Source organism: Sturnira hondurensis, unplaced genomic scaffold, assembly GCF_014824575.4.
Source record: "Sturnira hondurensis isolate 20B ecotype Veracruz unplaced genomic scaffold, ASM1482457v3 Scaffold0006903, whole genome shotgun sequence".
Classification (NCBI taxonomy): domain Eukaryota; kingdom Metazoa; phylum Chordata; class Mammalia; order Chiroptera; family Phyllostomidae; genus Sturnira; species Sturnira hondurensis.
Window position 1 is genome coordinate 111,056 of NW_028079534.1, and position 12,261 is coordinate 123,316.

General features: G+C 39.1%; 1 protein-coding gene across 1 annotated transcript in view; it reads right to left on the reverse strand.

Moving 5' to 3' along the window:
- Positions 1–9,835, reverse strand: part of CD48 (CD48 molecule) — a 47,664-nt gene extending 37,829 nt beyond the window's left edge. Inside the window, exons 1-2 of the mRNA XM_037050919.1 lie at positions 9,607–9,835; positions 1,723–2,031 (exon numbers count right to left, since the gene is read on the reverse strand). Coding sequence (XP_036906814.1) covers positions 1,723–2,031; positions 9,607–9,763 — 466 coding nt within the window. The 5' untranslated portion in view covers positions 9,764–9,835. The remainder of the gene's footprint in view (positions 1–1,722; positions 2,032–9,606) is intronic.
- Between the last annotated feature and the right edge of the window lie 2,426 nt (positions 9,836–12,261).

Sequence of the window (12,261 nt, forward strand, 5' to 3'; positions counted from 1 at the left end):
TAAACATGAGGCCACCACAGGGCTAATGGTCTGGGAGAAGTGACACGTCTTGGGCTGGAAAAGCAGCTTGTATTCCTTGGTATGATGATCTAGACCTCCACAAGTGTTGTTGTCACACCTGTCCTCTTTGATCTACCCTTTTGCAAGTTCTGCCCTTTTGGCTGCCTCTTTCTCCTAATACAGGACATCCCACCAGGGTTGGTGACCCAGATAAATTCCAGGCCCATAGCGTACTTCTTAAGGGTGACTGCCTCACCTTTCTTCAGGCTCCGGAAGCGCTCTGAGTGCAGCTTGCTCTGCAAACTGCTGGTTTGACACAGAGCTCATGATAGTCAGCTAAGCCCACAGCCCTGGGCCTCATGTGAGGCTTCTGCTGGCCCCAGAGAAGTACGAAGACAAAAGGACTGTTTGGAGAAGAGGTTGCTACATTTCTCTCCACAACCAGTTTTTTTTTCTTGAGAATTTAAACTGAGAGCTACAACAACAGTCTAGACTATCTTTTGATAGTCTAGTTATCTATCAAAAACAGTCTAGAGTTTGATAGGTAAGTCATGTAAAAGGCAGGAATCCATAGGATTAGTCCACAGATTCCTGAGGTTAGGGATTCTGGACTGGCCTCAGTTGTTGATATTCCTCCCCTTCACCCTTCTTGAATTTTCTAAACTCCTTCAATTCTTTTAAATAGTCCCAGTTTCTTAGATAAATTCTCTTTTCTTTTGTTAAAGGTACATGAACTTGGTTTTTGTTATTGCCATCAAAAGAAACTTACCTAATATGTGGGCATAGAGATGCTAAAATCTTTCTCCAAGGTCACACAGCTTGTAAGTGACCAGAGGTTTTTTTCTTTAAAATAGATTTTATTTCTTAAAACAATTTGACTTATAGAAAAATTGAACAGATAGTAGGGTTGTTTTCTGTATAGGGTTGTTCCCTGGCACACAGTTTCCCCTATTACTAACATCATATGTTAATATGGTAAATTAGTTGCAATTATGGAAGCATATTGATAAAATATAATTATTTAAGGTCATACTTGATTCATATTTTCATAGTTTTACCTACTGTTCTTTTTTGTTTTTTTTTAAATTTATTTAATTATTTTTCAAGTACAGTTTTCTGTCTATTACTCCCATCCCATCCCACCCCCCATACTCCCCGCCCCCTCCCATTTCCACCTTTCTTAGTTGTTGTCCATGCATCCTTTATATTTGTTCCTCTAAATCCCTCCCCTATGTCCCCCGGAATTCCCTCCCCTCTCCCCTCTGTGACCAGAGTTTTTAACCAAGGACTGTCAGATTCCTAGTGCTTATTCCATATATACTGGTTGGCTGGAGCTATGATAAAGTTTTTATCTTACACATTTTGAAAGATTAAAAACCCTTCTTAGTATCCTGCCCAATCCTTTATCTCTTCTATCTTTTTTCTTAAGTCTGATAGTCTTTGTTCAGATATATTATTAGAATGACCTCAGAACAGATCTGGATTGATCACAGGAGAACATAGAGATAATAGAGAAGAAACCATCCCTACTGTTTTTCTTCTCTTCAAATCTTAGATTCACTAACATCAGAGGAAGTGTTAAATATCCCAAGGAGAAATGAATTAAGCTGTCCTGAGGTTTTTTCCTCCTCCCAGGAGAGCCCCCTTAATCACCAGGAAACCTCCCACTGCCCCATCCAGGACTCCAAAGTGGGGACTTGCCCTTGGGTTCCTCAAACTCACCAAGCACTTTCAGTGGAAACTTCCATTCCTTTTCAGTCCCATTCTCCATCGCCACCTTTAGGTGGTAGGTGCCTGTATCCTTTTTATGGACCTTATAGATGTAGAGTATGCCATTTTTACGATCAAGTATGATCCTGTCCTCAAATGTAGTTTTGAAGAAGTGAGGATTAGGCTTGTAAGACTCCCATTCTAAAATCTTCTGGTTGGAATTGTAAAACAAGGTGAGACTTAGGTGGTTGTAAGGCAAGTTGTTGATTGGAAGAATCACATTGCTGCCAGAGACTGCAGATTCCAGAGGTTCTGAATAACCTGCCAAAGAGATTCAGAGTGAGACCTGTTTTAGATAAGGCAGAGATGCCCTGTGGCTTGGCTTGGGATGGTGATCAGGGAAGGTATTTCTGCTTGCAGCCATGAATATGGTCTATATCAGAGGGGCTGAACCTCTGGTCAGGAATTTAATGAAGTTTGGAGATTGAGAAGTGGGCTTGGGATGTTGCTTATAATATAGGCATCTAGTTATGCCTAAAATGACCAAGAAAAAGGACACTGAGGCTGACCCTGTAGATTTTGAGATAAAGTAATGACAAGTCATCTCCTCTCTAGGCTTTTGTTTCCTATGGTTCAATTTAGTTTTCCAGCAGTAAGTGGGCAATAGAGGAGAAACAAGGTTTGAAGTGAATGGGAGACAGAACAATTCAGTGGCAAAGTGTTATAAAAACCAATGAGCTATGTTTTTTATATATGATAATGTGCCCAAACTGGACCAGTCGAAACATGTCTTATGGATCCTGAATCCTGGATCCTGAATAAATAAACAAAAGGCCACTATCATGTCATAGAAGGCAGAAATGCAGTGAAGGAGATGCCCAAGAATTCTCTCTCTCTCTCTCTCTCTCTCTCTCACACACACACACACACACACACACACACGAGTGTTGGTCCCATAGTCACTCAAGTTTTCAGATATCTATAAATCAATGTAAATCAACTAAGGGAAACAACCTGGCATGAGCCAATACACATGTTTTAAAATAGCAAAAGAGGAGTAAATTTTATTACAAAATACCTAACAAATAAATGGCCTGGGGAGCAACATAAACCTGAAGATAGAAACACTAGAAAGAATGATTGATTGACCATACAAGAAGAAAAAAAAGATATTCTAGTTTTCTGAAAGAATTCTATAATTTATTCACAAATTGAAGAAGAAAGATGGATTAATTTTACTAATAGAAATTACAAAATTAATGGAGAAATGTAATGCAATTTGTGGTATTAAGATGGTAACTTGTCAGCTAACAGAATTGTTTAATAAGTTCAGACTGATTGATATTTTACTTATGTAAAGCACGCATATCTATTTTTTTATTTTAAAAATAAGTTGACAAAATCTTCATTTGCCTTCCTTCCAATTTCTTATTTTAAAAGGTAGGGGAAGCAGCCTTAAGGAAAGCAACTATTTTCATTTAATTCTAACAGGAAGAAGTAGCTGGGTATATGTATGGGTGCTTAAAGTAACTGTGTTTACAATAAAAAATAAAACACATATTTTCTGTGCTTACCCATTTTTCTTGTCTGTAAAAAAAAACAAAATTAAAATAGTGAAAGATAATCAGATTAAAGGAAGTCATGGTCTGGCTGGTGTAGCTCAGTGGATTGAGCACCAGCTGAGAACCAAAGGGTCACCAGTTCATTTCCCAGTCAGGGCACATGACTGGGTTGCAGGCTGGGCCCCCAGTACAGGCCATATGAGAGGCAACCACACATGATGTTTCTCTTCCTCTCTTTCTCCTTCCCTTCTCCTCTCTCTAAAAATAAATAAATAAAATATTTAAGAAATAAAAATAAAGGAAGTCATAATTTTATACCAAAGGGTCGATAGGTTTTAAAGAGGAAATTCTGTTTATTCTAAAAACAAGTCATATGGCTTCTAGTAAAACTCTTAAGGACGGAAAAAGGTACATTTAAAAAATATTGATATGGACTTACCTGTAAATTTCTGATGAGATCAACTATATTCAAACCTCTACAAATATTTTTAGGAACTTATTTGGCAATAAATATCAATACTGAAGATTTGTGTCATGACTGACAAGATAAACAGAGTACGATTTCCTGGGATGGGAAGTCTAGTAAATTCAATAAATCAGATTAAAATGGGTTTGAATGAAGGTGAAGAAGAAGAGAAATAATGTAAACTACTCTTTTAATACATGTTAATATGAATGTGAAGGAGACTGGTAAAGGGCTATGAAAGGTAAAGGCAGTTTTTGGTTATTAGTTTTTAGTTTCATTTCAAGAGAAAAAAAGCAAGCTATGGTAGATCAAGGAAAGGAGCCAGTGGCCAGGGATGTATGGGTTAGAAAGAAAATGCCTGATGGGCCTGGAATATAGAGGGTTCAAAACAGAGTTAAATGCATAGGTCATGGCTGGGAGAGAAGATACCTCATCTTCTGAGGGAAAAAAGAAGGAGGATAAGAGTAGATCATAGCTTGGAGGTGACAGACAAGAAGTTGAGTGCATTCTTGCTTAATGATTTCTAGTCTCCATCTCTCAGTGAAGTAGGAAGAAAGTGCCTTGCTGAGAGAACAGAGGACTGAGGTAAAGGTCCTGAAAGATAAGAGTGAAAGTTTCAAATCACCACTGTGGAAAATGAGAGATTTTATTAGGGTCAGTAAGACTACTCCAAGATCCTAACTTGACTAAAACAATGATTTATAATTTCTTTCCTCCCTCCCCTCCCTCTATTCATCCATTTATACATACAAATGTACATCAATTTATTCATTTACTCACTCATCTAATAAAGGTAAACACCATGTGCTTGGCTCTGTACAAGACACTACAAATATGATAAGATATAGCTCCTTCCCTCAAGGTACTTCCATTCCAGTGGATAAAAATAATTAGTAGGATGATTTTACTATTGATGATAAGTGTTAAGAAAAGGGAAATATGGAAACCTAAGGGGGCACATAAAAGGGAGCACATACTTGAATTTGGGGGTCAGGAATGGATTCCATGGAAAGTGTGAGTAGGAATCATTATAAGAAGAAATTAGCCAGGGAAAGATGAAAAGTGGGAGTAATGCAAGAAAAAAATAGCACCATGTCCATAAAAAAACAGAACATTCATTTGAGAAAGTGAAATTAGCTCAGTTGATTAGAGCAAGGCTAGAGGAGTGTAGCATGAAAGAGAAAACAATACGTGCCTAATTGTGTAAGTGTGCTAAAGCCCATAATACCAAGCCTAGATTTAATATGTGACCTAATTGCTGTTTCAACCTCTCCCAGATACATAACCTTTTTTATTATTCTCTCTTGAGGACATGCTTATTGATTTTAGAGAGAGGGAAGAGGAGAGAGGAGAGAAACATTGATGTGAGAGAGAAACATTGACCAGTTGCCTCCCACATGCACCCAAACCAGGAATTAAACCAGCAACCTAGGCAAGTGCCCTGACAGGGAGTCAAACCCATGAGCTTTTGGTTTATGAGATGAAGCTCCAATCAAGTGAGCCACACCAGCTAGGGATCCCAGAAACACAACCTTAATCACCAGCCTCAAATTTTCTGGTCAATACCAATTAGTTAATCTGAATGGAAACCTGGGAGGGAACTTTCTCCATAAAAGACAGCCCTTCTTTTTCTTGGTGGACTACAGTTTGGGTTGCTACCTGAATCTGTGGCTCTCAAGTTGTAGTCTTTTGTTCAAATAAATGCTGTTTACTCTTTATCACAGCCTAAAATTATTTTTGGTTGACAGAGACTTATGCTCAGAGTTTCTGCTGTACTCTCTCATTTGCCATGGTGGCTATTGAAGACTTTTTAAAAGGAGAGTAATATAAGCAGATAAATAAATATTTTAGAAAATTTATACCAATAGCAGTGTGAATAGATAGAAGAATAGAATAAAAAGAGCAGTTAGGATAGGGGACTATTGTAATAATTGGATAAGAAAAATGGTGTGTCCTGGCTGGTGGGGCTCACTTGGCTGGGTAACCAAAATATTGCAAGTTAGATTCTGGGTCAGGGCACATGCCTTGGTTGCAGGTCTGGGCATGACAGTCCTGAGTCTGGGTGCATACAATCCCTGATCCAGGAACATATAGGAGGCAACCAATTGATGCTTCTCTCTTGTACCAATATTTGTCTTTCTCCCTCACTCTCTCCCTTCCTCCTTCTCTAAAAAGCAATGAAAAAAAATGTCCTTGGGTGAGGATAAAAAAGAGAGAGAGAGAAAATAGTGTATTGATCTAGCATAGGTGGTTTACTCTGTCAGTGGAGATGAATAAAATGAGATATATTTGAGAGATATTTTTGAATAGAGAATTAATAGGACTTATTTATTGAATGTGTCAAGAGAAAGAGGTTGGGGATGACTCCTAGAATTCTTGCTTGAGTAACTGAACATAGAGATGCCATTTTTTGAAATAGAAAATAGTGGAGGAACAGCAGATTATAATATTTTTTGAAAGTTTGCAAATTTTTGACACTACTCCAATGAAGAGGTAGAGTCTAAGTCCCCTTTCTTTGATGACTGCCTCAATAAAACAGAATGCCTCAGAACAATTACTTTCAAAGCTAGATTTAAAATATCAGACAGAATTTGTCTATTTTTCTTGGGTTTAGTCTTACTCAGCTTAGGCACCAGCTATGTGAATGATGAAGGCTTAGAGATGATCTCAGGCTCCACCATGATCTGGTGACTAGCACGAGACACCTCAAGGTGCTGAGCACATCCTACCTCCACATTTGTGGGCAGAACAAATGATTGTTACTAATTTAAGTCAAACTACTGTGGTAACTTATAACACAGCAACAGATATCTGGAACAAGATGATGAGTTAAATTTTGGATATGCATTTAGAGAGTCTGGGGGAGTTGTCTAAGAAGCAGCTAGAAATTCAGGTCTGGAACTCAGGAAAGAACTTTGGGCTTTGAAATTTAAAATATTCTTCTCAGGCCCTGGCTGGTGTAGCTCAGTGGATTGAGCACAGACCTGTGAAACAAAAGATCATGGTTCGATTACCAGTCAGGGTACATGCCTAGGTTGCAGGTCAGTTCCCAGTGGGGGATGCATGAGAGGCAACCGTACATTGATATTTCTCTCCTTCTCTTCTTCCCTTCCCCTCTAAAGATAAATAAATAAAATCTTTTAAAAAAGTATAATTTAAAATAAAAAATTAAATTAAATTAAAAAGTATTCTTCTCAGGCTTGACTCAGATCGTGTGTGTCACAATTGCAAAGCAATTTCACATTCTTTATTTTGATTTGATGTGAGTAATAACCCCTTAAAAAAAATGGAAAGCATATTATTATTATACCATTATACAGTTGAGAAAGCTGAGGCTTAGTAAACTTTTGTGACTTATAGAAAGTCCCGTGTCATCGAACTTAGAAATGACTCAGGTCTTCTCATTCTTATTACATGTTGTTTGCACTGAATTCTGCTAAGTGTTGTAGGAATATGGGGAAGATGTCTGAAAGTGAAGGGTACCCTGAAATCAGAGGACTGAGAAACTCAAGTCTGAGGAGGGATAAAACAGGAAATTTAAAAGTGCTTCTTAAATTTTTCCACAAAAGCATTTCTTACCAGAGAGAAGAGAGCTACTGTACTCCCAGGAAATCTGGATGTACAGCCAAAAGGAAGTTTCTTGAAGTCATTGATTCATGTAATTAACAATTATTTGTTGGTGCCAGCTATGTTCCAGGCACTGTGCTAAGGTCAGCACTAGACATGGTTCTGTCCTCATTGAACTCAAGGAAACAATGAAAAAAAATCACCAATAATCAAGGGGCTGAGATTTCTGGGAGGCAGTCACATGGAAATGGGAGGCTAAGAAAGGGTCAGGAAGAGAGGATGGTGCAGGAAATCCTAGGCAGAAGGAAAAACATGTACTACACAGGCCTAGCAGCAAGAGAAAGCACCTCCTTAAAAAAAAAAGTTTAATTTAGATGGAATGTGGTTAATGGAAAGGAACACATACATTGGGGATAAGATGACCATCTATATGCATAATCTATACACAAAGAAATTCAGATACCTTGAATTTGTCTCTAGAGAAAGTCCTAAAATATTTCAGTTCTCTTGGCAGCTCTATCTTTCTGAAAGTTGAATTAATACTTCATTCACATATGCCCCACTACCAAGGTCATGCAGTATCCTATGAATTGAATCAGCCCTAAGGAATCCATGAAGACACATCATGTCTTTAGCCTTAAGTAGTTATGAACCAAATCTAAAGTATTGCCACCCCAGAAGCCTTTCCTGTCAGCATTTCTTCCTCATCTCCCTAAAAGTTACATTGTAGGGGCAACTTTCCTTGCAAGTCCCCCCATGTGCCATGGATAGAGTAAATATGACTGAGACATGATGTGATTTGCTTGGGGAAGAGAGGTGGCCAGTTTTCCTGAGGGAAAAGACCTCAAGCAGTGGCCGGTTTCCCTGGGGAAAAGGCATTGAGCCCTTTCCTCCAAGGGCTTTCATTGGGTTGTAATGCACAGGAATACAGGGCAGCAAGGATCAAAGAGTAGATAACATTTCAAAGAAATTTGAGTGCTTCAGAGTCTGTCAGGAACAGAGTTTTAGGGTTTCCTGCTCAAACCCTTAACATGTGAATGAAAGCACTCTTAGCAGAGCAGATTTCACAGGTTTATGAGGAAGTCTTTGTGATGCCAGATTTTTCCCTGGGACACACTCTAGCAAGGCAAGGAGCTGCACCCCTCCCCATCAGGTATTCAGGCTTAAGGGGATTAGAGCCAGGAAGCACTTCTCCCAGGGGACATGGGGACTCGGGCTTTGTCAAAGCTGGGGGGTGAGAATCCAATGCTCTTTATTACAGCCCTCTGAGTCCTTCCATGATGGCCTCCCAAGTGATTGTGTCTGGCCTATGTTGCCCTCTTCTGAGGGTCTTACCCATCAAAGACTTCCGACCATGCTTTGGGAGCAGGCAGGAAACTGAGGCAGCACTTGCTACCAGAGACAAGCTTTGTCTCCTGTGGCTCACATTCCAAAGGTCACTGACCCATCCTTAGCCACAGTGGGTAGTTACAATTCCTAGAATCGGGCAGAGTGGCTCACAACATTATATACTGTTACTAAATTAATGATGCTATGTTTTTTCCCATGTTTGTTCACTTTTACTCATTTTTTCTTACAGTGATAAGCATTAAAACCTTTTACATAAAAAAAAAAAACAACGAGCATTTATTAAGCAGGGAACAGTGAGAAAGGCAATACCTGAACTCTTGCTTCTCAGCTGGCCTGGGAAGAAAGGTACTGAAGGGATCGGCAACCATAACAGGAAAAATAGTTATCTCATAAGGAGGCCAGAACCAGCCCATGGCTGGAGAATGCACCTTAACTCTTAACAACCAGATGCTTTGGAGTTCAGAGTGCCTTTTATGCTGAAGGCTCTACTCAGACCCTCATTTAGAGACCCTTCACACAGCAATCCTTTCCAACTTATCTTTCCTACAATTTGATCTCTCTTTGGGACAATGACATCATTTATCTAGGCTTAGGACAGAACACCTTGCACAGACAAAAGTTTCATGGAGCAGCAAAGTGTACCTGAGCATTAAAATGTAGCACCTATCAGTGTGGAGCTTCCTGTTATTCAAAATGCAAAAAATACTTCACAGACCACAGGCCATGAGACTAAATATGACGTGCCTACTTCCTCATCTCCCCGTCGTTCAGTTTTTGCCATGTCCCATTGAGAAAAGACATAGAACATGATAATCCAAGGCTCAGAAAAGATCCCCAACTCATCACTGCCCTGCTTCCAAGATGGAAGTGCTTATGGCCTGGAGGCCATCCATTACTTCCATGATGGTGTCTTTGGTGCACAATCACAGACAAACAGTTTATAGAAAATACCTTGAACGCTAGTCTCCAAGAAACAAAGAGGCAGCAGTAGAAGTTCCAGAGCCAGACACAACTTCAGTCCTTTGGAGCACATTACAGAGCTTCCCAGGAACTCTGAAGGCAGGCAAGAACCAGACTGAAATAGACGGAGGGCTTCAGTGTTCTTCATCTTATGGCCGCCGGTGAGCCACAGATCTTTCTTTCGGTCTGCCCAGCAGCTTGTGGGTGGGGCCTGGAGACCAGAAACAGGAAGCCATATAGATTTTTAAAACTAGACCTTTTTTCTTAGAGCAGTTTTTAGGTTCACAGAAGAACTGAAAGTACAGAGATTTCCCTTATATTTCCTAACTGCAACATGCATAGCCCCCATTATCTACATCTCTAACCAGAGTGGTACTTGAAAGGTGTTTCTCAGGCTCCCCCGAGGAAAAAATGCCAATCAGCCACAAAAATAGGCAAAATATACAGCTTTGTTGAGGTAGATGCGCCGGGCCGGTTCCCTTCTCCCCCAGAGATCAGGGAAGCTCGTCCGCTGAATAGGAATGAAGGAGGAGTTTTACTTCCCTTGGCCTCCCGCAGGAGATTGGTCCCCTCTGAACAAAGCGGCGATACAGCATTGGTGGTTTCTGTGCAGATGTCAGCATTTCCGGGCACCATTTTGATCATCGGCCATCTTGATTTGTAGTCCAAGGACTTCCTCCTATACCCACCCAGCCTAACAATACATTTGTTACAATTTATGAACCTACATTGACACATCATTATTACTAAAAGTCCATAGTTTACTTTAGGTTTCACATTTGGCTTTGTACATTCTATAGAGCTGAACAAATATATAATGACTGTATCCACTATTATAGTACCACAACAGAATAGTTCCACTGTGCTAAAAATTCTCTGTGCTCCTCTTATTCATCCCTCTTTCCCTAAATTTCTAGCAACCACTGATCTTTTTACTGTCTTCATAGTTTTGATTTTTCCAGAATATCATATACGTGGTGGAATCATATACTATGTAGCCTTTCAGATTTTTTCTTTCATCCTTCTTCTCCCTCCATGCCATCCTCCTCCTCTCAAAAAATTTTTATTAAATTTTTTGGGGTGACACTTGTTAATGGGATTATATAGGTTTCAAGAATACATTTCTATGATACTGGATCTATATATTGCACTGCATGCCCACCACCTATAGTCACACCATCTTCCATCAACCATAAGTTAGGCTACTTCCCATCCACTTCCCTCTGGCAACCACCACATTGCTGTCTGTGTCCATGAGTTTCAGTTTTATATTCCACGTATTAGTGAAATCATATGGTTCTTAGCTTTTTTCTGACTGACTTGTTTCACTTAGCATATATTCTCAAGGTCCATCCATGTTGTCACAAATGGCAGTATTTTTTTCTTTTCTTATGGTTGAATAGTATGCCATTGTGTGTGTGTATCACATCTTCTTTATTCAGTCCTCTATCACAGAACACTTTGGTTGCCTCCATGTCTTGGCCACCATGAATAATTCTTCAATTAACATACAAGTGCATATATCTTTGCAAATACATGTTTTTTAGTTTTTCAGGTTGGGAGAGAGCTTGATGGTTTGTATGGTAACTCTATTTTTAACTTTTTGAGGAACTACCAAACTGTTTTCCATAGTGACTGTACCAGTCTACATTCCCACCAGCAGTGAATGAGGGCTCCTTTTTCTCCACAACCTCTCCAACACTTGTTATCATTTGTCTTGTTGATAATAGCCATTCTAACAGGTGTGATGTGGTATTTCATGGTAGTTTTGATTTACATTTCCCAAATAGCCAGTGAGGTTGAACATCTTTTCATATATCTGTTGGCCATTCTTATGTCTTCTTCAGGGTGGTATCCGTTTAGGCCCACTGCCTATTTTTCAGTTGGAGTATTTGTTTGGTGTTGGATTTTATGAGTCCTTTCTATATTCTGGATATTAAACCTTTGTCAGAGATGTTTGCAAATATGATTTCCCATTCAGTCAGTTGTCCCTTTGTTTGGCTGTCAGTTTCTTTTGCTATGCAGGAGGTTTTTAGTTTTATATAGTCCCATTTATTCATTTTTACCTTTACTTCCCTTGCCTTTGGAGTCAAATTTATAAACTGTTCTCCATGATCAATGTCCATAAGTGTAGTACCTATGTTTTCTTTTACATAATTTATTGTTTAAGATCTTATATTTAGGTCTTTGATCTACTTTGAATTAATTTTTGTACATGGAGACAAACTAATCTAGTTTCATTCTTTTGCATGTAGCTTTCCAATTTTCCAAGCACCATTTATTGAAGAGGTTTTTTCTCTCCATTGTGTGTTTCTGGCTTCTTGGTCAAAAATTTCTCTGGATATACATGTGGTTTTGTATCTGGGCTCTCAATCCTGTTCCACTGATTTTTGTGTATGTTTTTCTGCCAGTACCATGTTGTTTCAATCATTGTTTCTCTGTAATATAATGTGAAGTCTAGTAATGTGGTACCTTCAGCTTTGTTCTTTTTTCTCAGAATTTCTTTGGCTACTTGGAGACTTTTGTGGTTCCATATAAATCTGTAAATCTGGTAATATTTTGTTCTATTTCTTTTAAAAATAACAGAATTTGAGTGGGGATTCCTTTGGGTAGCATGGCCATTTTAACTATGTCGATTCTTCCAAT